The sequence below is a fragment of the Phalaenopsis equestris genome, unplaced genomic scaffold (genome assembly GCF_001263595.1).
Source record: "Phalaenopsis equestris unplaced genomic scaffold, ASM126359v1 Scaffold000002, whole genome shotgun sequence".
In the NCBI taxonomy this organism is placed as follows: domain Eukaryota; kingdom Viridiplantae; phylum Streptophyta; class Magnoliopsida; order Asparagales; family Orchidaceae; genus Phalaenopsis; species Phalaenopsis equestris.
In genome coordinates, this window is record NW_018164444.1 from 50,032,022 (window position 1) to 50,057,290 (window position 25,269).

The window sequence follows — 25,269 nt, forward strand, 5'->3', positions numbered from 1 at the left end:
GTCACATTATATATTACATGAAAATTAGTATTTCTCTTTTTAAATATTAAAGTAGTGATATTTTTTATGTAATATAAAAGATTTGAGTGGTATAAATGTAAACATCAAAGTTTAGGTGATAGATAAATAAATAAGAATTGGGCAGTATGTATGTAACTGACCCTTTATAATTCTTACCATGGGCAATTACATACATACAGCCCAATTTTACATAATCCAACACCTAAACTCTAGTTTTCACATTTATACCACCCAAATCCATCATATCACATAAAAATACCACAATTTTAACTTCCAAATAAATACATCTGTTCATGCATTGGTTGAAGTTTGGGTGTCAGATATGTAAATTCATAGGAATCGAATGGTCTGTATGTAAATCTTCCTATTTATTAATAGGATGGGGAATCCCAAGTTCACAATGTTATTTTAAATACGCATACAGTTTTTGTTTTGAAGACCCACCGCCAGATCAACTGCTTCAATTTAAAAGGATTGTAGGAATCAATACCGCTTGATTCACTCCAACAGGAACTCTATTGACACAAACAAAATTGTCAATTTCCGCAAAAAAAATCATACAACAACAAGACTAACATGAGCTTATTTTCCATAAGCTCTCTCAAGAGGATTAAAAGAGTATCAGAAAGTGTTACACCACACAGCAGATCAACAATATTGATGGTTAAAAAAGAAGGCTTACAAAGAGGAATTCCTTCATTTTTCACCTTAGACAGCATGGGTTGAGTTGCACTTAGATTGTTTCGAGAGCCTGGAAGATATCGGCTTTCAGGTCCTCAAACGCCTCTATTCCAAAACTAAACCTAACAAGATTGTCCGCGATCCCATATTTCACTCTATCCTCTTTGCTATCCCTGAACAAAAATGAAAATAAAATCAGCTGGACAACAAAAAAATCCCGAGGACTAAATTGATATTTTTATAGATTATGGGACTAAAATGGGTGGCACTTTACACAATTGGAAATATATTTTGAGGCCTTTTGCAGTGAAACCATACCAGTAAGACATGATAGCAGGCTGATCAACAATACTCTCAACACCACCGAAGGATGGGGCGATGTAAGGTATCTTTAAAGAATCAATGAACTGTTTAGTAGCGTTGAAGTCACCCATAACCTGCACAAACCGAAACAGCCTTTCAGGCATTTGCTCCAAAGGAGTTGAAAGTTAAAGATAATAAGGGGCATTTACATACAAACCACCCAATTCGTATGTATTTACATATTTACATACCTAACACCTAAAGTTTATTTTTTACATTTCCGCCACCCAAATATTTCATATCACATAAAAAAAAATTTGGTATTTTAATTTTTAAAAAGTGATATACACTTTTTCATGCATAGATAAAGCATATAAAAATTGAAGTTTAGGTGTTAGATATGTAAATACATAAAAAGTTGAGTAATATGTATGAAAATATTCCAAATTTAGAAGGAAGGAAGATGGAACTTGCCTCAAAACTGACCACACCACCAAAGCCAGTCATTTGCCTCTTGGCGATGTGGTGCTCCGGGTGACTTGGCAGCCCTGGATAATAAACCCTCAAAATCTGCCAAAACACATCATGCGTCTTAAGAGCTATAAACAGGTTGTAGTTAACTCACTTCATAACAGAATGGTAGAAATATACTTGATGCTTCAATTAAAAATTCAAGTAATTTTTATTGGAAAACATTTAGAATATGCTTAATATACATACGTTCAGGGGAAGGGAATTATTGAACTCAGTTCCAAAGCTCTACTTGCCAAGGCTAAAACTCGTCATTACTGCTAATGTTGAAACCCGTCATTGCCACCAAGGCTTACACTCATTGCCACTAATGCCTACAGTCGTCGTCCCCAACAAGGCAAATGCCTTCATTTTTAGTTGCCTGTCTTCCCTTCTAAAAGAACAATCAAGCAAACAATTGATTGTCTCGTCATTAAAACTTGACATCTCAAAGCTCCTACATCTACCATGGAAATTATAGTTCATATTTACTTATATTATATTTCTACCATGGAAATTATAGTTCATATTTTCTTATATTATATTAATGTCTTCTGAAACTTTGAGAAAGGCATCTTTCGTTAAATATGACCCAAACTGATAGAATAATGTCAATAGGGCTAGGCCCTATGAATTTTTCCTTTTCAAGTGTTAAATGTGTAAAAAAATTTGCATTTTGAATTACTTCAACTCTTTTCTTGAAGACATTCTTCACTCCATCATCTTTCTATATATTCAAAGCAACACAACAATAAACTATTTTTCAAAGATTTCTAGCATGTACAAGGAATTTCACAACAAACTTTCAAGTGAATCTCAACTATATATATAAAACCCAAGTGAGCTCCTAGCTATGACTTCGAACGGGTTTAGGGTAGAATCCCTGCTTTTGCGGTAAGGATCGACCATCCCTGCTTTTGCAGGATTGCGATCACATGGAGTCTCGTAGCAGGAATTTCCAGTCTAGTGATTGCTGCCAGATCTTGTGGACCTTTTTTTATAATATTTAATATAGAATTAGTGTTATTTTGCTCGGAAAGTATTTATAAGTTGTCAATTTCTACTTTTGGGACTTTATTTTTGGTTTATGCATTTGGAGAACGATTCTCTTACGCTCATTTGTAGACTGGTCCCTCTTGAACCGGTCGAGATGCTTCCAACCAGCCCACCCAGACAGCAGGAGAGCCGATCATTCATGCGAGAAGGGGGGAGCGGCACTTTGGCATGGCAGAAGAAGGCAGGGAGCGGGTGGGGTTCACGAGAGCCTTGATTACATACTCAAGGAGAAAAAATTAAAAGAATTAGGAGAAAAAATTGACAAGGAAAGTTTTGGAATTATTGTGAGAGAATTCTATTAAGGGAGGTAACCTAAATTTTTTTTTATTGATGTATGTTTTTATCTATTTGCAGTCTTTTTTCTTCTTGTGGTGTTCCTAGCAATGCCTAGGATGTGGGAGAGATGATCTACGTCTCGAATAGAAGATTAACCTTGTATCTTGTTTTCCTTCGATCTTTGTAAGAGTAGCCCTTAGTGTGGCTTTTTCCACCTATCTATTGCAATGTTGTCATGCTTTGTTTGTTGATTGGTGCTTAGGCATATCAAATTGATATCAGAGCATAGATCTTATCGGGATGGCAGCAAGGAAAGTTGATGTGCTAGAAGAAGAGGTAGAGCAAATCCGATCGGAATTGGAAGAAAAATTCGCTACCATAGATGATAGATTTTCTTCTATTGGAAGTCGAATGAATGAAGAATTTGAAGGCACAGGAGAAATACAAGAAAATGATGAAAAAGCTCATGGAGATGTAATCCAAGACAATGTCGACCGCTCCAGTTGTAAACCCAAACCAAGGGTTGATCAGGAAATCCTTGGTTATGTCAAAATGGAAGAAGATCGAGCGAGAAGACAACAAAAAAGATATCATTTAACTACAAGAGCGTCCCCCTAGAATTCCGAGAGGAGGGGGAGTGGAGACTTCCGATAGAGAGGGATGGGCTGAAAACTAGAGAAGGAATGGTGGAAGGGGCACGAAAGAGTATGATAGTGGAAGGAGGGAATCAGGAGTGGGATGTCTATGATCGCAAGAGGGAGCTTCACCTTAAATACTTGGGATAATTTCCGGAGGGAGAGAAAATTGGGGTGGAGATGCAATGTTCAGGAAACAGAAAATGTCAATCTTCGAAGAGGATGATGCACATAGATGGGTCTATTGGGTGGAACGATATTTTGTAATCAATGGGTTGACTGAGAAAAAGATGCTCATGGCAATAGGGTTATGTTTGGAGGGAAAAGCTTTAGCGTGGTTCCAGTGGATGGAGGCTAGAGGCAAGGTATCCAATGCACTCATGGGAGGAGTTTAAAGATTGATTGTTAGATCGTTTCAGAGTCATTCGAGAAGGAGACCTGCACGAGCAATTATATGATCTGACTGAGGGGATAGCTACGAAATACCGGGAGAAGTTCAAGCTCTTGTCAGGGAGATTGAGGGGAATTTCTGTAGTAGAACTGGAAGGGAACTTCTTGAAAGGCCTAAAGATCGACATAAGAGCAGTTATCTGCCCCTTGAGATCGCGGGGATTGAGGAAAATAATGGAGCTTGTCAAGATGATGGAAGATAAGAAACAGGTGAAGAAGACCGACAAAGGCGGCGACACCGGAGGATTCTACAAGAGCACCATGACAACGACGAAACTGATGACCCAGGTGGTATCATTTCAGAAAGAGACGCCGAAGAAGAAAAGTACAAAGCCCACGTCAAGGAGTAATTTCAAGCGCTTCAAAGATGCAGAAGTGCAAAATAAAAAAAGTCAAAAGGATTGTGTTACCGTTGTGACGAGAAATACGACCCATGACACCGTTGCAAGGAGCGCCCTTCAGGTTCTTTTAGTTCAGGAAGAGGATACAGAGAGCGAGGAATCAAAAGAGGAAGCAGCGGAGGAGCATCTGCATTTGGATGTGGCGGACGTGTCCCTCAATTCGGTGGTGGGATTTATCCCAAATCACACTATGAAGGTGAGAGAATGGATCGGGGAACAGTAGATTGTGGTGTTAGTGGATAGTGGGGCCACACACAATTTTATCTCGAATCAGATTGTGGATAAGCTAGGGTTGAAGCTGGTGACTACAGGGAGCTTCGGCGTCATGTTGGAGACAGGAAAGGTGGAGAAAAATTGAGGAACCTGAAATACGTTGGTTTTGATGCTACATGGCCTATAAGTGGTGGAAGATTTCCTTCATTTAGATGTTAGCAACACAAATGTGATTTTGGGGATGATGTTGTTGCGAACATTGAGAGAAATGAAGGTGGAGTAGAAGTCCTTGAAGATAGAGTTTCAAGTGGAGAGTAGGAAAGTGGTGTTGAAAATAGATGTTAGCGTATGCAAAACTATGGTGTCACTCAAAACCATGGTCAAGCTGATTCGGGGAGCAGGATTGGGTTACTTGGTTAAGTTGCAAAGCATTGAGGAGGTTCGAGACTCAGAGTTGACAGATTTTTCGGAAGGGGTCCAGCAGCTCCTACAGCAGGTTACTGATTTTTTTTCCAGCAATGAGAGCACGAGCACGCTATTATATTGAAGGAGGGTGTTTCTCCCATGAGCATCAGACCATACAGATACCCCCAAATTCAGAAGAATGAGATAGAGAAGTCAATCAAAGATATGCTCAAGGTTGAGATTAACAGGCCTGGTGTAAGCCATTTTTCCAGTCTCATGCTGTTAGTGAAGAAAAAAGATGGTAGTTAGAGATTCTGCGTGGACTACCAGATTTTGAACAATGAGACGATGTTGAACAAGTTTCCTATTTCTGTGACTGACGAGTTACCGAATGAGCTTTATGAGGCAATCATGTTCTCAAAAATTCATCATAAGTCGGGTTATCGCCAGATCAAGTTACAGCAGATGTGCACAAGACAACCTTCAGGACACATGAAAGACATTATGATTTCTTAGTAATGTTATTTGGCATCACTAACATCCCAGCTACATTTCAGTCCATCATGAATAGGATTTTTCAACCTTATCTCCAGAAATTTGTCCTGATTTTCTTTGATGACATTCTGGTCTACAGTTGTATAGCGACAGAGCATGTGGGTCACCTAAGAAGAATCCTGGAGATGTTGAGGGAGCACCAATTGTATGTAAACCTGAAGAAATATTCTTTTGTACAGTCGCAGGTGGAGTACCTAGGACATGTGGTGACCAGAACAAGCGTAGCAGTAGATTAGTCTAAGATTGAGGCTATGGTTGATTGGCCCTTACCAAGGAATTTGAAGGAGTTGAGAGGATTCCTGGGTCTCATGCGCTACCATCGAAACTTCATAAGAGGATATGGCATGATAGTAAAGCCACTTACGGAGTAGTTAAAGAAAGTCAATTTCAAATGTGGAGAAGCAGCAACACAGGCCTTTGAATAGATGAAGAGGGCCATGACTCGTGTATCAGTCTTAGTACTTCCAATTTTCAGTAAACCATTCGTGATAGAGACAGATGTGTCAGGCTAAGGATTGGGAGCAGTGCTCATGCAGAATTAGTGGTCGATTGTCTACTTCAGCCAAGTTCTTACGGCCAGAGCGAGAATAAAATCAGTATATGAACAAGAATTATGGCAATTGTTTTAGCCATTCAAAAGTGGCGGCCTTACCAATTGGGACGACATTTCTTGATCATGACATATCAGAGGAGTTTAAAGTATCTTTTGAAGCAGTGGATGGTGACTGAGGAGCATCAAAGATGGCTATCCAAGTTATTAGAGTATGATTTCAAGATTCAGTACCGATTGTGATAGGAGAACAAGGCAGTTGATGCACTGTCGAGAGAGGTAGAGGAACTCCAATTGACGGCCCTATTAGAGCCCTTGGTCCTAGATCGGGAGCCCTTGAGACAGGAAAGGGAAAGCGCTGAGGAGCTGAGGAAAATAAGGGTTTAAAAACTATGATGACCCAAACGACATTGTAACATATAGAGCATTTAGTAGACTAAGATAAACTGCAACTACTGGGATTGATCCTCCGATCTACAAAGAAACGGAGGTTGGAATTGACCCTCCAGTAGAATCAAAAACATCTTCTGATGACGGCTCGAAGGTGGAGGAGTCTCTCGTGACTCCGATTGAGCCAAATCAGAACTAAGTTTGTTGAGACATCGTAAAGTTCCGACTGGAAAAAGATTCCGGCCAAAAAACTAGATGGAGGTTGGTCGGTTAGGCTGAGTTTTCGGAGACTAAAAGATCCACGGCTGCGTTTGGCATTCAATCGCTGCAAGTTCGCGGCTCAATCACGGCAAGATCGCGACATTTGATCGCGGCAAGAAGTATACAGGCATCTAAGCAGCTCAACAACGAGAAGAAATTGGTTGCTGGAAGAAGTTGACAGGCTAAACTCTGGCAGATCAGGCCTGGAGGAGATCTGAAGCGGACGCTTGTAAGAGATCTGAAGCAGATGCCTAGAAGAAACAGAAGTCTGGAAGAATAGGTGGCATGAAGCAATCCTAGCAGGTTGAAGAGAAGGGGCGACAGCTAATTTAGCACCATAGCTCTGATACCATGTTAGAATAGGACCAAAAGTAATCTATGCAAAGCGAGGTATAAAAACCCAGTACAGGATCTACTAGTAAGGAAACAAATAAAAAAATAATAAAAGAGAAAAAGAAAAGCAAATAAAAGCAATTAACACAAAATTCTGCATATTAATATTCTAATATTCTAATACAAGCAAATAACTAAGTTCCAACATGTTGGCCACCTAAAACTCCTTTGAAGTATTAGTTCAAAATGGGTGACTACCACTTCCCTCTCCACATATTTGGTTGGCCCCTCTTAGCTTCATTCTCTTGGATATGTTTTTAATTCGTTTTGATGTAAAATCATAAAAGTTTTACATAATGAAAAAAGAAAGATTTGATGTAACTTCGTTCAGGTTTCGGATTTTTTATCCAAACAAGAAGGGCTTAGCTGACAGCCTAACCATTAAAAGGGTTTCATCTCTTCAAGTCTAACCACCATGGTGACTAACAAGTTTACAAAATCTCTATAAAGGTTACTTATCTATTGTTGTAGAAACCTTTTACAGCCTCCCCTTGACACTTCCATGCCCATTCAACCCAAATTCCACATAAAACCGCAACTGGGCATTATAAGTCCGCACTTGATTGAAGAAGATCTAGCCCTGCTCAAGTACCCATTTAGCTACTTGAAGCCGTTGAAAATTTGTGAAACACACCAGAACTAAAATAAACATGTTACTAATTATTCCAAAAGTTGTTTCAAGCCCCATGGTTCCACATTTCCGTAACACCAAAAAATTAAATGCCCACAAACATGCTCGTGTTGGGACTTGTGTCATGCATAGCCAAACCGCATTGACTTTGTATTTGTATTCCCACTTCTCAACACTCACCAAAGCTTGTGAGACATTCCTACCACTCTTTAAAGCCAAATTTAGGACCACCGTTGAAGAGCAAACCCTATGCCACAGTAAAATTGCATAGAATTTGATGCTTGATACGACGTTTCCATTGAATATAAATGCTGAAATTTCAATCAAAAAAATTAAAATATAGGCCATAAAAGAGTTGAGAAAAAGAGTGGGCAAAAGGGAAACCTGGTCAAGCCAGAAAGTATAGAAGATTTAAAGAAAAAGAAATATATTTTAAAAGAGCCAAAAAAAAGGAATATTTTCAAGGCTTAAAAAAATTATTTTCGAAAAAAGAAACGAGGAAATGTGTGTATGCAATGTTAAGACCATAGAAAGATATATGAAAACTTTAATTCACTAAAATGCATTAAAAAAAAAAAAAAAAAAAAAAAAAAAAAGGATAATAGTTATAGATGATCGTATTGAGGAAGGATATGAATACTATTTTAGAATCTTTTAAAATAAATTTTAAATAAAAATTTATTTTAGAAGTGTAAATAAATCATAAAGTATTTTAAATTGACAAGAAAGTGAAGCTAACTATAAAGAAAAAGATTAAAAGAACAACCTTAGGTAAAATTAAGAAAACCTATAAAGAGAGGTATGTGAATAGCTTACCTAAAAAACCTTTTCAATGGAAATTTAAGAATTTAGAGGACATAAAATAATAAGACAACAATATTGGCACAAATAAGCAAAAAAAAGATACTCAAAATTGCATAAATTAATGACAATAAAATAATGAGTTGCATAATAAAATTACTAGGTAGAAAAATGAAAGATTTTAAAGAATAGCATAAATATTGGAGAATCAGTTTGAGTTTATGGCAAGAAAAACAACTATGAAGACAATTTTTGTGTCAACACGTTTTATGGAAAAATACAGAGCAAATAAAAAAAGCTTCATATGCTTTTTTACTGATATTAAGAAAACATGTAATTAAATAACAAAAGAAATAGTTTGGCAAGCATTAGTAAAAGGAATTGCATCAAAAACATGTGGAATGACGGAATAATTTCCAGCTACAAAAATAGCATCCAATTTATATCTTTTAGTACCTGCAACTAACATTCTTAAAAAGGATATTTATGATGAAAGGTATTCGAGTATAACATTTGCAATGTCAGTTCTTACTGTTGAGAACTTTGTTGAAAGTAAAAAATTAAAACAATGGATCGATAATTACAATTAAATAAAACAAAAATTTACCTATGTTGCACTCAATTCTTATCCATTTACATATCTCACACCAAAATTTTCATTTTTACAAACACAACACCTTACCTGTACAAGAAAATGTGGATTTGACCATTCCACAGTGTTGAAAAGTGTGAATTGGGTGTTCTGTTTGCAAAAATGAAAGTTTTAGTGTGAGATACGTAAATAGATAAGAATTGGGTGTTGTGTCTGTAAATTTCCCTAAATAAAAATGAGTAATGATGTAGAATTTAGACAGCATGGAATTAATAATAATCAATCAATATTTTAAAGATAATAAATGATATTCAAGTGCGATCAAATTAAATGTTTTAAATTAGTACATAACAAATGGTGATAAGTTAGGCACCACTGTTAGAAGATATAAAGCTTCAAAAAATTATATGATAGTAAAATAGCAGGAAAGCTTCCAATTTTCATAAATATGTAGATGGACTTACTATGTTATATACATCTAAGCATTGAATCACAAAAGAAACATTGCAACCAAGTTAAGGGAGGTAGAAATAAAAACATTAAGTAGAATCATGTTTAACTAAAGAAAAATAGAAAATTGATATTGAGGGAGAATGGTGGAAGTAACACTTAATTGAAGATAAGATAATTCAAAATACACTTAAATAGCATTAATAAAACGGATAGATAAATACATGCTTCAAAAAAATGCGATAAACCAAAGGTAATAAAAATATAAATTACGCAGAGATATTTTATCTAAAAAGATTAACAATTCATGTAGAACTAAATAGTAAGAATTGGGTATAATAATTAATAAAATAAGCTTCAAATAGCTAGAAAAAGGATAATGATGATGATGAAAAATTAACCAAAAAAAATTCGTACATCTTTGAAACAAATATGCAAGTTACTCTAAAAAGAATTTATCCAAGTCAATCAAAATAGCGTCCCAAAAATTATATAAAGAACGACTAAATAGATGAGAATTCTCTCATCATCAATCCTAAACTAACAAGAACATACAAATGAACAAATTTTTCTAGTCTTTCTCTGCAATCAGCACCAGAGGTTGCCATGACCAGGAAATTTCCTCTAAAAAAAAAAATATAACGAAAAAGAAAGTAAAGCTTTACATACCTTGGGATGCTCCTCTAAAACTTGGGCTATCCTAAGTGCTGTGTTATTCTGTTCCTGTACACGCAGATGCAAAGTTTTCATGCCTCTGATGAACATAGCAGCCGCATCCTGAAGGGAATCAATATTTATTGAAAAATAATAAACAACTGTAATGATTCCTTTTCAAAGAACATCAGATGAAAACAAGAATAATGTTTACATCACAATTTAATAACAGCAAAAATAATCTCAGGACTTACAGGATTAAGAACACCGCCAATAACATTATGATGTAGGCGTATTTTTGAAACTAGCTGTTCTGACCCACTAATGCAACCTCCAAGCACCTTTAAAAGGGAAAATTTTGTTGAGTTCAAGACGATAATTTCATTCAACAAAATAAATAAGATGTTTATTCAATTAACTCACGTCATTATGACCACCAATATACTTTGTTGCGGAATGAAGAACTAAATCAGCACCCAATGGTAAGGCTTTTTGATTAAGAGGTGTCGCGAAGGTTCCATCTATGCAAACTAAAGCCCCTTTATCATGGCAAAGCTTTGAAACCAACGCAATGTCAACACATCTAAGGAAAGGATTAGTTGGACACTCTGTAAAGAAGAGAGAAACCTGATAGAGACAGAGAGAGAGCACATCAGTAGACTGTGGCGTGGGTATACTGATAAAAAATAGACAAAACAAGAAAGAAAGCCATTTCGACCACTAACATTTTCTTGATCCAGTGCACACTTCAGTGCATTCATATCAGCAGGATTAATGATGGTAACCTGTAGTTTGACGTAGTCAGATGCGTTGCAAGAAGAAATAAACCACACTATATTGAATGTGAAACCGAGTATGAATAAACATTTTAAAGTGCACAGCCTAATTTTTTTCAAAGAATATAATAGAAAAATGAATTTCACAAATCAAAGTACAGGGCAAAAAAAAAACTTCATGCTTTTCAAAATTTTTAGATTAAAACATTTTAAAAAAGCAACCTAAATCTCAATATATATACCAGGAAAATTTTAAGAAAAATCAATGAGAGTTTCGATGGTAAAAACATGTAAAATGTATAATCATTTAAGAACAGGTCGAAAGAAGCTGGTTAAGGGCAATGAAAGTAAAGTGCATCAAAACAATCAAAGAAAAAGAAAGAAGGTTGCAATGAAGTTTGAGAAATCATAGTCATGAGAATACTCTACAGGCATTGAAACTAGTTCAAACACAAGCTCAATAAAAACCTAAGACAACAGAATTAAAGGCCTAATCTAGCACTAACCAAGGGCAACTCAAAATTTAAAAAAATGATTTGGTATAAATCAAAAGCCTATCAGACTATTACGTTGGCGCCTAAGTCTAAGGGCAATTTTGTCTTTTCTGTAGCTAAAGAAAATTTAGTTATTTATCATTTATTATTGTTTAGTATAAATATGGCTAAATGTTTATGGTTAGGGAGATGCATGAGATTATTGTTCTGAGTCTTAGGGCAACTCAAAAATTTAAAAAATGATTTGGTATAAATCAAAAGCCTATCAGACTATTACGCTAGTGCCTAAGTCTAAGGGCAATTTTATCTTTTCTGTGCCTAAGGAAAATTTAGTCATTTATTATTATTAAGTTATTTATGTTATTTATCATTTATTATTGTTTAGTATAAATATGGCTAAATGTTTATGGTTAGGGAGATGCATGAGATTATTGTTATGAGTCTTAGGGCAACTCAAAATTTAAAAAATGATTTGGTATAAATCAAAAGCCTATCAGACAATTACGCTAGTGCCTAAGTCTAAGGGCAATTTTGTCTTTTCTGTGCCTAAGGAAAATTTAGTCATTTATTCTTGTTTAGTATAAATATGTTTATGGTTAGGGAGGTGCATGAGATTATTGTTATGAGTCTTAGGGTTAAGGTTAGGATTTAGGAGAGATTTCTTACCTATTGAATTGTAGGATTGAGAGAGATTGTCTACCTCTCGAATTTTTGGTGTTTATCATTTATTTAATATGTTTGTGGTTGTATTGTTTGCTTTGGAGAAATTAAATATTTGTTTTGTCCTAATTTCTATGGAAAATCCTATCAAATTGGAATCAAAGAAGGATTCTAGGACGAAATGAGGGGATCGTTGAAAACGGGAAAGGGCGTTAGCGATACAGTAGGAAGAAACAAAGAACAGAGATCGTCATACAGTGGTGATTATATCCAACGAGGACAACAACGTCGGGATTGCTACATAGCTCTTCATATGTTGATCCAGCCGCAACAAAAGCTAGCTGAGAAGCATTGATGATATCACGATTCCAGCGAGTGGGGAAGACGATTCAAGCTAACTGGGATGCCCGCGATGCAAACCATGAGATCACAATAAGCAACGCCTCAATCACGGGATAGCAACAAATAGCGTCTCCTTTACAAAGGCGACAACGGGTCGTGTGCAGGAGTTCCACGATTAAAGCGATCTAGGGAGCTGTTGCGGGATTGCACGATCTAGTCGTGATAAGCCCTAACTGAAAGCAATTAACGATATTGAGGCCATACAGGAACAGGCAATCCACTTATAGCTAGTCGTGAAGGTATCTAAGGAGTTCTTCATTTGTGATAAAAAATTGTTTTGGGAAGGAACGGCGACCAATTAAGTAGAAGATTTTGAGAAAATAATTGGAGGAAGTGTTGAGTCAGATCAAATATGTGATGGAGGAAAGGTTCTCCACCATAAAAGGAATGTTTTTTTCTCTATAGACAATAAGTTTTCTTCCATGAAAAATTGAATTGACGATCTATTCAAACACTTAGAGGAGACGATGAGGAAATTTGTCGAGATGTAATTTAAGACCCCCCTCTATATTTCAGTTTGTATACCCTAACCAATGTTCGACTGAAGATTCCTTTGTCAAACTGTACGAGAAAAAAGATCGGACCAGAGGAATATGATGAGGGAGAAAAGCATACACCATTAAGAATGGTCCCAGGGCTCCGATGGGGGTGGATTAGAAATTTTCGATGAAGACGGTTCGACCGAACAAAAAGAACAGGGTATGTAGGAGCATGAAGAAGAAAGGGGAGGAGCCGCAATGGGTATGATTATGATTAAAGAATGAAATTTTACCCTTGATACATAGGGTGAAACACTGGAGGGAGAGGAAGTTGAGGTGGAAATGCTAGAGTTAGGAAGTTAAAGATGTCGATATTCGAGAGGGAAGACGCACATGAGTGGGTGTACTGGATGAATCGAATTTCACGGTGAATGGGCTAAATATGGAGAAGTTCATGATGGAAAGATTATGTTTGGAAACAAAAACCCTAGCATGGTTTCAATCGAGGGATGCTAAATACTTGATCCGCTCGTGGGAAGAATTTAAGAATTGCTTGTTGAAACGTTTTCAAGTCGTTCGAGAAAGTAACCTACACAAACAATTCTTTGCATTGACTCTTGAAGGAACTGCCATGGAATATAGGAAAAAATTTGAATTCTTGTCGGGAGAGCTTAGGAGAATTTTTAAGCGGTATTAGAGAAAAACTTCATAAAGGGTTTAAAGCTCGACATAAGTGCACCACTTCGGTCACTGAGACTGCGAGGCTTGGCAGAAACTATGGAATTAACACAGTTAGTTGAAGATTGTAATGCAATGGAACAGACTAACAGGAGCAACACAGGTGGATCGTCATGCATAACTACTACAACCATGACAATACCTAGAGCTCAAACAGTTGAAGTTCAGAGGAAGGTTTCACGGGATAAGAATCATGGGACACGACCGGGAGTGTCTCTCAAGCGCCTTACAAAAACAAAGATTCAGGAGAAGCGAGTCAAAGGTTATATTTTTTATGTGATCCCAAAACACAGTTGCAATAATCAAACATTACAGATTCTCATAGTGTGTGATGATAAGAAGGATGATAAAAAAACAGAGATAAATGAGGTGGAGAAGAAGGAACAACTTCACGTTTTCTAACATTGAGGACAATGTCTCTTGAGATGGGAATATTTTTACGTCGGTGTCTAGCATAAGGGCAGTTGTCTTTTATGCGCCTAAGGGCAGTTGTCACGCTGTCATTGTCGGTCCCAAGCCCGAATGTGAAAAGTGGAGGGTTGTGTTAGATAGTCGACAGCCAGCATAAAACTTGTCGAAAAAAATCATGACATGAATCCTTTTGATACTAAGACTTTTAATATTACAAGTGTTTATGTTCCTCAAACAAGTTTAGATATAGAGTCTAAAGATAATTTCTGGAATGATTTAGAAAACTTCAAACAAATAATGTCTCTTGAAGAAAGAATTTTTATTGGACGAGATTTAAATGGACATGTCGGTAGAGTAGTAGAAGATTTCAGAAATACTCATTGTGACTACGGTTTTGGAGTAATTAATGAAGAAGGTAGAGCTATTTTAGATTTTATTTTAGCGTATGATTTTGTCATTACTAACACTTCAATCAAAAAAAAAGATGAGCATCTTATAACTTATAAGAGTATATCTAATAAAACACAATTTGATTATTTTCTTATGAGAAGATTGTCAAAATTGTAAAGATTGTAAGGTCATTCCAAGTGAGAATTTAAGTACCCAACATCGTTTATTAGTTCTAGATTTTAAGATAAAAAGTTGTAAAATAAAGAATACTAAAACTCATCATCGTAGAATTAGATGGGAGAACCTAAAATGCACAAATAAAATTATTTTTATGACTAAAATTCAAGATTTCAAAATTTAGGATTTTCATGAAGAAACAAATATTATGTGGAATAAAGTAACAAACACTATTAAACAAGTAGTAAATGATGTAGTTAAAAAATCAAAAGTAAATTTTTTTATAAATAAAAATAGTGGAATAATAATGTGCAAGAAAAGATAAAATATAAGAAGTTATGTTATAAAAATTGGTTTAAATGTAAAAACTTAGAGAGCTAGGAAAAATATCAAACGGACAGCAGGGAGTCTAATAGAACAATCTATGATACTAAAAATTCTGCTTTTAGTGATATTTATAATAGATTAGATACTAAAGAGGGTTAAAAATATATGTATAAACTAGTCTATGTATAAACTAGTCAAACAAAGTCAAACAAAGAGAAAAAAAATTAAAGATTTAACTCAAGTAAAGTGTATTAAAGATGAAAATCAAAAGGTGTTTTTCTTAGAAAAAGATATTCAACATAAGTGTGTGAGCTATTTTAATAAACTTTTTAATGAAGTTTCTAAAAATGTGATTGACCTTAGTGATCTTAATATCGTGAATAATAATAAAACGTTTCATTTTCCCCGCCGCATTAATAAAAAAGAAGTTGAGGATGCTTTAAAGAAAACCAAAGGTAGAAAATCTGTAGAACCTGATGATATCCCAATTGAAGTGTAAAAACATTTAGGAGATTTGGGAGTTTCTTGGCTTACTAAGCTCTTTAATATTATTTTAAAAACTTAAAAGATGTCTGAGGAGTGGAGGAAAAGAATTTTGGTACCCATTTTTTAAGAATAAAGGGGATGGACAAGAGTGCAAATTATAGAGGAATTAAGTTGATGTGTCATACTTTAAAGTTAAGGGAGAAGATAATTGAACATAGGTTAAGACTTATTACAAAGATTTCTCGTAATCAATTTGGATTTATGTCGGGTAGGTCTAGTATGCAAGCTATACATTTATTGAGAGGTTTGATAGAGAAGTTCAGAGATAATAAGGAGAATCTACATTTGATTTTTATTGATTTAGAAAAAGCTTACGATAAGGTTCCAAGAGATATCCTTAGAAGAGTTCTTGAGAAGAAAGGTGTTAATATGATATGTATACTAAAGTTGTTACTTGTGTTCGAACTAAAAGAGGATTGACCAAATATTTTCCTATTTCTATTGGATTACATCAGGAATCAGCTTTAAGCTCATATCTTTTTGCTTTTGTTATGGATAGTCTTATTGGACATCTACAGGAGGATGTACCTTGGTGTATGTTTTTTGCCGATGATATCCTTCTCGTGGATAAGACGAAAGGAAAAGCCCAAGAAAAACTTAAATTATGGAGGTCTATATTGGAGTCTAAAGGCCTTCATTTAAGTAGAACTAAAACTGAATACATGGAATTTAATTTTAGTAGTAGTAGCTATAGTGACAGAAGTATGACTTTGGGTGATCAAATTATTAAAAGGTGTGAACGATTTAGATATCTTGGTTATGTTGTTCATAGCGATGGTGATATAGATGGGGATGTTAATGGTAGAATTCAAGTTGGTTGGTTTAAGTGGAAGAATGCTTTGGGTCTTTTGTGTGATAGAAAAGTACCGCTTAGACTTGAAGGAAAATTTTATAAGAATGTGTGAGACCTGCAATGTTCTATGGTGCTGAATGTTGGTCTTTAAAAGAGAAGCATAATAATAAGTTAAGTGTTGCTAAGATGAGAATCATTAGGTGGATGAGTGGCTTTACACTTCGAGACAAAATGCAAAATGAATATATCCGTGATAGGGTTAGTGTAGCTCCAGTGACGGACAAAATTAGAGAAAATCGTCTTAGATGGTTTGGTCACATTAAACGTCAACCATCTGATGATCTGATTAGGAGAGTAGATGTTTTAGATTCGATTTATGTTAAGAAAGACAGAGTTAGACCTAGGAAGATTTGGGCTTATTGTATAAAAAATGATCTTAATTTACCAGAACTAAATGAAAATATGAAGCTAAATAGGACGCAATAGAGAAAAATGATTCATGTACCCGACCCCACGTAGTGGAATAAAGGCTTTGTTGTTGTTGTTGTTGTTGTTGTTATTGGTGGTGGTGTTGTATAAATATGATTAATATATATATAGGGTTGATGGGATGCATGAGAGTATTATTGTGAGCCTTAAGATTGAGGTTTGAGAGAGATTTTCTGCCTCTTGAATTGAAGGAATTGAGAAAGAACGTCTGCATCTCAAATTGTAGGTGTTTATCCTTAGTTTTATATGTCCTTGGTTGTATAGTTCGCTTTGGAGAAATAAAATTTTTATTTTGCCCTAATTTCTATGAAGAATCCAATCACGAGCATTAAAGATCATGCCTACAAAAGGCAGATATTGCTTAAGCCAAAACAGTCCTTTATGAGTTACCAAAACTAGTTGAAACTTCACAATGCCTAAATATAAGACAAAGACTGTTGATATCGAAGCAGTTCTTAACAAAATGTCGAGACTAGTTGAAACTGTTGAGATTAGTGGAGCCCGGTCCACTCTTAATTAAGGTAGTTAATTAATTGCCTTTGTTATTTGTTTCCTTCCATGTTAAAAGTCCGCCTGCTTCCCTACTCTCCCGCTTCTTCATTGGATTTGTGAATCCCGCTCATCCCGCCTCCAGGTTGCGATTAGAAGGAACTGCGTTTTTCGGGAAAGAAGGGAAGTAATGCAAAATCAGTTTTGGCTAGATTCTTCCTCACGCTTCCTTTAATTCCTTGATGGACTTTTTCTATAAAAACTACAGTTATGACAGGCTTCTTTCTTTAAGTTAATCTTGGTGAACAGCAAGTGTTTTTCGTTCTCTTCTTCTTCGGGTGGAAAGAGAGGAGAGAAAAAGAGGGAGAAGAGAAAGAGAGAAAGAGAGGAAGAGAAAAATAGTATTTTCTTGTAATCGTTGAGGTGACCGACGAGTGTAATTTCTCAAGCAATAAAATCCTCTGCAGCTTTGTGGACGTAAGCAATTTGTCGAACCACATAAATGTGTGTGATCTTTTCTGATGTGAATTTCTCATTCTATTTTTTGCTTTGTCGTTGATTTGATCCAATTTTTTCGCTTTATTGTCGTCGTTTTTCACAACAACTGGTATCAGAACCTTGGTTCAGATTTAAGGAAGAACGATGGGCGGAGACGAAGTTATGACATTGTGGATCGAGAAGTTCAATGACACAAATTTTGTTTATTGAATGATGCAAATAGAGGAATACATTACTGGAGAATGCAGATAGAAGAAACTTCATCTTCCGTTATCCTTCATCTTCCGTTAATGAGAAAGCGACCATAAAAGATGGACGAGGCGGAATGGAATCTATTGGATCGACAGGTTCTGGGAGTTATTCGATTGACCCTGTCGAGATTTGTTGCCCACAACGTCATCAAAGAGATGACTACTGCAAATCTCATGGCAGTTTTATCAGATATGTATGAAAAGCCATTGGCGAATAACAAGGTGCACTTGATGAAAAAGTTATTCAACTTAAATATGGTGGAAAGTGTCTTTATTGCTTAACACCTGAATAATTTTAATAATATCACAAAATAATTGTCGTCTGTTGAAATTGATTTCGATGATGAGATACGTGCGCTGATATTGTTGGTTTTATTGTCACATAACTGAGAAGTCATGAGAATAACAGTTAGCAGTTCTGCAAGTAAATATAAACTTAAATATGATGATATTCGTAATTTGATTTTGGTTGAGAAGGTGCGCAAGAAAGATTTTGGCGAGACATCGAGTTCGAGTTCGACACTGATTGTTGATTTCAGAGGGAGATCACAGGACAGGAACTCAAAGAGAAAGATCAAAATCAAAGTCTGATCAGCAGACAACCTGTTGGAATTGTGGTAAGGCTAGCCACATAAAAGAAATTGCATTATTCCTAAGAAGAAGGAGGATGATAGTGCAAACATGGTAACTGAAGCGATACAAGATGTGTTATTGCTGACAGTTCGGAGTTTTGTTGATGACTGAATACTGGATTCAGGGGCTTCCTTTCATACATATTCTCATCCGAAGTTAATGCGAGACTATGATGCAGGTAATTTTGGGAAGGTATATCTAACTAATGGAAAAGCTCTAAACGTGGTGGGGATGGGAGACGTTGATATTGCACTCTCTAACAAGAACAAATGTATTTTGCAAAAGGTTAGACACATTCATGAGTTGAAGATAAACTTCATTTTTGTTGGGCAACTCAATGAGGTGGTCATTCAGTAGTGTTCTCAGATAACACTTGGAAGGTTACCAAAGGAGCATTAGTACTAGCTCGGGGTAAAAAAACTGACACACTATATAGGACTACGGTTATTCAAGCGTGGACACATGAGTTAGAGGTGCATTGTGAGGAAGCAGAAGAATGTCAGTTTCTTGAAAGGTGGCAGAGCGCCGAGGGCAAGAAAACTGGATCTTGTACACATAGATGTGTGAGGACCTTCTTCAGCGGTATCTCTTGGAGGCTCTAGTTATTGTAGAAAGGTAAGGTTTGTTGATCTGTCAGAGACCACAGTACAAGACAGTGATAGAAGTGAAGAGGAGAGTGGGTATGGGGCATTCATTTCTATTATTCCACAGACAGATGCTGGAGAACCATAGAGCTATGAAGAAATCTTGCAAGATGAAAATTCAAGTGAGAGCTGACAGAACTTTCACAGAAAAGAAGACATTACACAATAAGTGGGTATACCAGGTGAAAATTGCGTTTCATGGCATTAATAAGTACAATGTTGGACTTATTGAAAAGGACTTTCAATTGAGGCAGAATATTGCCCATATAGTGAGAGTTGTAAGAAGATACAAGAGTAACACATGAAAAAACTTGGAGTTACAAGACTATGTTGATGTTGATATGTCGACTGAGAGTGTTACTTTTGAGAAGCTGAAGTTGTGCTCGACTTCAATTAGTCTTCTGGCATGAAGACTGGAGCTTTAAGTTGCAGAGAAGGAGGATATCACGTTTGAAGAAAAAGTGAGGCAGTCAGTAGGTGATACAGTCAGTGTCTCAGTCTCCAATTAGGAGAGTTGTTGAGATTAGTGGAGTATGGTCCACTGTTAATTAAGGTAGCTAATTAATTACCTTGTTATTTGTTTCCTTCCATATTAAAATCCCGCCTGCTTCCCTACTCTCCCGCTTCTTCATTGGATTCACGAATCCCACTCATCCAGCCTCCAGGTTGCGATTAGAAGGAACTACCTTATTTGGGACAGAAGGGAAGAAATGCAAAATCAATTTTGGTTGGATCCTTCCTTACGCTTCCTTTAACTCCTTGATAGGCTTTTTCTATAAAAACTATAGGAGGAAGAAATTATGATAGGCTTCTTTCTTTGAACTGATCTTGGTGAACAAGTGTTTTTCATTCTCTTCTTCTTCGGGTGGAGAGAAAGGAGCGAGAAAGAGGAAAATAGTGTTTTCTTGTAATCTTCGAGGAGATTGATGGGTATAATACCTCAAGCAATAAAATCATCTGCAGCTCCGTGGACGTAGACAATTTGTCGAACCACATAAATTTGTATATTATTTTCTGGTATGAATTTCTCGTTCTATTTTTCGCTTCGTCGTCAATCGATTAGATTTTTTCGCTTTATTGTCGTCGTTTTTCACAATAGAAACTAGATGATGCCCAAATATAAGACAGAAATTGTTAGCAACAAAGCAGCTCTTCATGACATGTCTAACTATTTAAACACTTGATGAAATAATATCTTGAAAAATGATGATAAATGCATTAAGTTAACTGATGATTTGAGAAAAAATGCATGATAAATTAGATCCTATTCAATGGTTAATCGGTTAGTAATACAAAATTAATATCCTTTATTTAACAAATGAATGAGCATTCGATAGGTATAATTTCCTAATTTAAATTTCATTTGATCACATCCTTCTTATAAGCTTTTGGCAATCTCGAGTTCACAAGCTTTTAACCAATCCAATCATCCCATCCCTATCTAAAATACACCACACAATAATATAGAATCATACCACCATCCAAAAGCCATAAATCCCCACCACTGTTCCCTTTCAGAGAGGCACATTCATGGAAATAACAGAAGTTCGCAAATCCCTCCGTATGGTAAACTGCATTACTCAATGTTCTGTCAAGCAACTGTCTTGCCAAACCACCAAAGAGTTTCTGGCAAGTTGGAATTGAAAATTCATAATGAAAGAAATCAAGTAGACATAAATGAGCATATCTGTGGGAAAACAATGACATGAAGGTGGCAAGCTTGCCAAGGTAGCTCGGGCCCTTTAAATTTCATATTACTACTGTTTTGATAGCTTTATTTTATGGCATCGTAAGTTAATTAAAACATTTTCAAAACATTTATAGAAAACATGTGAAAGTGATGAGAACACGAAGATGGTGACATCAAATTAATGCTTGGGAAGATGCTTCTATTAAATGTAATTGAATTAAAGTTTTAGGCATGAATAAGTTTTTGTTTAATTTCATTTTATTTTAATTAATAAATCAATATTACTTTATATAAACATCTATCAATTTATATTGTCAACATGAAACATTAATTCTTCTTTAAATTATTTTTTTATAATTTAAATTTAAGCCCATGGCATGTGCATGCTAGTTGCATTTAGTCATCCATATGCTGCGAACATCAGCAAAAAAAAATTAAGGAATTGTTGATAGTACATAAGAAACAAACAAATAATCTGTGATAACAAAATTAATACTTCGAAAAATCTAACTTGCTATAAAATCACTACGCACAATTTGTCAATTTCAGAAGCTTTGTGCATGAAATTATGAAAAAAAATACATATAGATTCAAGTTTTTTTTTCAAAATTTCATCAGATATTGGATCCATGCCCACATCTCTATTAAACAGGTTTCAGATGATTTTATTATAAGAAAATGGGCAGTTCCACAAGTTAGCATTAAAAAAAAAAGCTACAGAACAAGCAATATTTGATCGATATAAAATCTCTAAGGCCAATTATCATTTGCATGTGTAGTAAATTAGAAAGATGAGCTACTACAAGCAAAGTGGACAAGGGCCATATGTCCTTGCACCAAAAAGGGAACAACACAAATACAAGAGAAGCAATTAGTCATCATTGTTAGCGCTGGAGTCCGATCCTTTTTCCCGCTCCCGCCTCCCGATCTCCCACTCCCGCTTCCCGCTTCCCGCTCCCGTTTTCGCGAATCGGCGTCACCCTTTGTCGCGATACTTGTTCCTGCTCGCTCCAGCTCCTCACATTTCGCGAATCGGTGCCAGCGATTCTCTGCCGCGAAGCGAAGCTTCGCTTCATCCCGTTCAACCGCTCCCGCGCCTTGTTTCGCGATAAAAAGACTTCGGACGGCTCTCCTTGAAGTTTAGAGGTCACGACACACTGCCTTTTGTTCTTCTTCGAACTTCCACGGGACAGTGGAAGGGCTTCCTTGAGACAGAGGAAGGAAAGTGCGAGCAGTAGTACAAGAGAAGCAATAAGTCATTATTGCTAGTACTGGAGTTCGATCCTTTTTCCCGCTCTCGCCTCCTGATCTCCCGCTCCCGCTTCTCGCTCCCGTTTTAGCGAATCGGCGTCACCCTCTGTCGCGATACTTGTTCCCGCTCGCTCTTGCTCCTCACGTTTCGCGAAACAGTGCCAACGATTCTCTGTCGCGACGCAAAGCTTCGCTTTGTCCCATTCAATCGCTCCCGCGCCCGGTGTCGCGATACAAAGACTTCGGACGGCTCTCCTTGAAGTTTAGAAGTCACGACACACTGCCTTTTGTTCTTTTTCGAACTTACACGGGACAATGGAAGGGCTCCCTCGGGACAGAGGAAGGAAAGTGCGAGCAGTAGTTTCTTGCAGTGAAGGAAGAAAAAAAAAAGAAGAATATTGTTCTTCATTGGTTTCTTCTAGTGGTTTGTGGCAAAAGAGAAATTAGGTTTATTTCTCTTGTAAGTTTATCTTCTTCGATGTATCTCAGTGTAGAGTTTTTTCGGTGTATATCAGTGTAGAGAGAGAATAACAGAGAGAGAATAAGAGAGAACAATGAAGTGAGAGAGAGAGATTCTTCTTGTAAGTCGAGGTGATCGACTGGTGCAAATTCTTCAAGTAGTAAAATCCTCTGCAACTCCATGGACGTAGGCAATTGGCCAAACCACGTAAATCTGTGTGTGTTTTTTTTTTGTGATTTTTCTCGTTCTATTTTTTCGCTTCGTTGATCGTTCTTCCGTTTGATTTATATATATATATATATCATAACAACTGATGTATTGTCTATGTTGTTACGAGATATAATATACACCAGTTGTTATGATATATATTGTGTGGTGATGAAGTGAAGGTTTGTTCGGATATGAGGAAGAATGATGGCTGCATATGAAGTGAAGGTTTCAGGGATCGAAAAATTTGATGGCACGGATTTTGGTTATTGGAGGATACAGATAGAGGCCTACATCTATGGGAAGAAACTTAATCTTCCGTTATTAGGAAAAAGACCTGAAAGGGTGGATGAAGCTGAATGAAATTTGTTGGATCGACAAGTTATGGGGATTATTCGGTTGAGATCCTATCGAGGTCCGTTGCACACAACGTCGTGAAGGAGATGACGATTGCAGATCTCATGGGAGCCACATCAGATATGTATGAAAAACCATAGGCGAATAACAAGGTGTACTTGATGAAAATTTATTCAACTTGAAGATGGTGGAAGATGTTTTGTTGTTCAACACATGAATGATTTCAATACTATCACAAATCAATTGTCGTCTGTTGAAATTGATTTTAATGATGAGATACGTGCACTGATATTGTTGGTATCGTTGTCAAATAGTTGGGAAGCCATGAGGATGACAGTTAACAGTTCTGCGGGTAAATCTAAATTGAAATATGATGATATTTGTGATTTGATTTTGGCTGAGGTGTGCAGAAAAGATTCTGACGAAATCTCAGATACAAGATCGACACTGAATGTTCATTTTAGAGGGAGATGGCATGAGAGGAACTCAAATAAATGGAGATCAAAATAAAAGTCTGGTAAGCAGACAACCTACTGGAATTGTGGCAAGCCTAGTCACATAAGGAGGAACGGCGGGAATACCAAGAAGATAGAGAATGATAGCGCAAATATGATATCTGAAGAAGTACATGATGTACTATTGTTGTCAGTTCATAATTCTGTTGATGATGGAAATGAAGAGGAAAGTGAGTCTGAGGCACCCATTCCTATTGTTCCACAGACAAATGATGGAGAACTACAGAGCTATGAAGAAATCTTGCAAGATGAAAGTTCGAACAAGTGGGAGCTGGTAAAAGTTCCACCATGGAAGAAGACATTACACAACAAGTGGGTGTATCAGGTGAAGACTGAATTTGATGGCAGTAAGAAGTACAAGGCTAGACTTGTTGAAAAAAACTTTGAGCAGAGACAGGATATTGCCCATGCAGTGGGAGTTGAAGGATTTAAGTTGGAGGATTCATGGTGGAGAATTCATGTTTGAAGAAGGACGACAGTGCCAGTGGAGGATTCAGTTTGAGGAGGAAGACGTTGAAGCATGTGTATCGGTCCCCAAATGGGAGATTGTTAGCGTTAGAGTCCGATCTTTTTCCTGCTCCCACTCCCGTTTTCGCGAATCGGAGCCAGCGATTCTCTGCCGCAAAGCGAAGCTTCACTTCGTCTCGTTCAACAGCTCCCGCGCTCGGTTTCGCAATAAAAAGACTTCGGATGGCTCTCCTTGAAGTTTAGAAGTCACGACACACTGTCTTTTGTTCTTCTTCGAACTTCCACGAGACAGTGAAAGGGCTTCCTCGGGACAGAGGAAGGAAAGTGCAAGCAGTAGTTCCTTGCGGTGAAGGAAGAAGAAAGAAGAAAAAAAAGATTTTTCTCCCTTGGCTTCTTCTGATGGCTTGTGGTATAAGAGAAATTGGATTTATTTCTCTTGTAAGTTTATCTTCTAAGTTTATCTTCTTTGGTGATAGAGTTTCTTCGATGTATCTCGGTGTAGAGAGAGAAGAACAGAGAGAGAAGAAGAGAGAGCAACGAAGTGAGAGTGAGAGATTCCTCTTGTAAGTCGAGGCAATCGACTAGTGTAAATTCCTCAAGTAGTAAAATCCTCTGCAACTCCGTGAACGTAGGCAATTTGTCGGACCACGTAAATCTGTGTGTTTTTTTAGTATGATTTTTTTCGTTGTATTTTTTTGCTTTGTTGATCGTTCTCCTGTTTGATTTATATGTATACCAACTGGTGTATATCTTATCTCACAACAATCATTGTCATGAATGTCTTCTTCTCCACTAAAACCGATCTATTTTCTTGATTCTTCCTCTTCTTTATATATATATATATATATATATAAAGATTGCTATATCATGACAGCCTTTAATGATTGTGATCTACA

The 25,269-nt window shown here is 36.5% G+C and overlaps 1 protein-coding gene across 2 annotated transcripts in view; it reads right to left on the bottom strand.

Moving 5' to 3' along the window:
* Positions 1-518: 518 nt before the first annotated feature.
* LOC110039508 (probable cystathionine gamma-synthase 2) overlaps positions 519-25,269 on the bottom strand; it is a 27,310-nt gene continuing 2,559 nt past the window's right edge. For both annotated transcript variants that reach the window (XM_020744598.1, XM_020744597.1), the window contains exons 6-12: positions 10,954-11,013; positions 10,652-10,855; positions 10,483-10,569; positions 10,244-10,351; positions 1,480-1,575; positions 1,021-1,139; positions 519-875 (exon numbers count right to left, since the gene is read on the bottom strand). In XM_020744598.1, the coding sequence (XP_020600257.1) occupies positions 755-875; positions 1,021-1,139; positions 1,480-1,575; positions 10,244-10,351; positions 10,483-10,569; positions 10,652-10,855; positions 10,954-11,013 (795 nt within the window). In that variant the 3' untranslated portion in view covers positions 519-754. The remainder of the gene's footprint in view (positions 876-1,020; positions 1,140-1,479; positions 1,576-10,243; positions 10,352-10,482; positions 10,570-10,651; positions 10,856-10,953; positions 11,014-25,269) is intronic.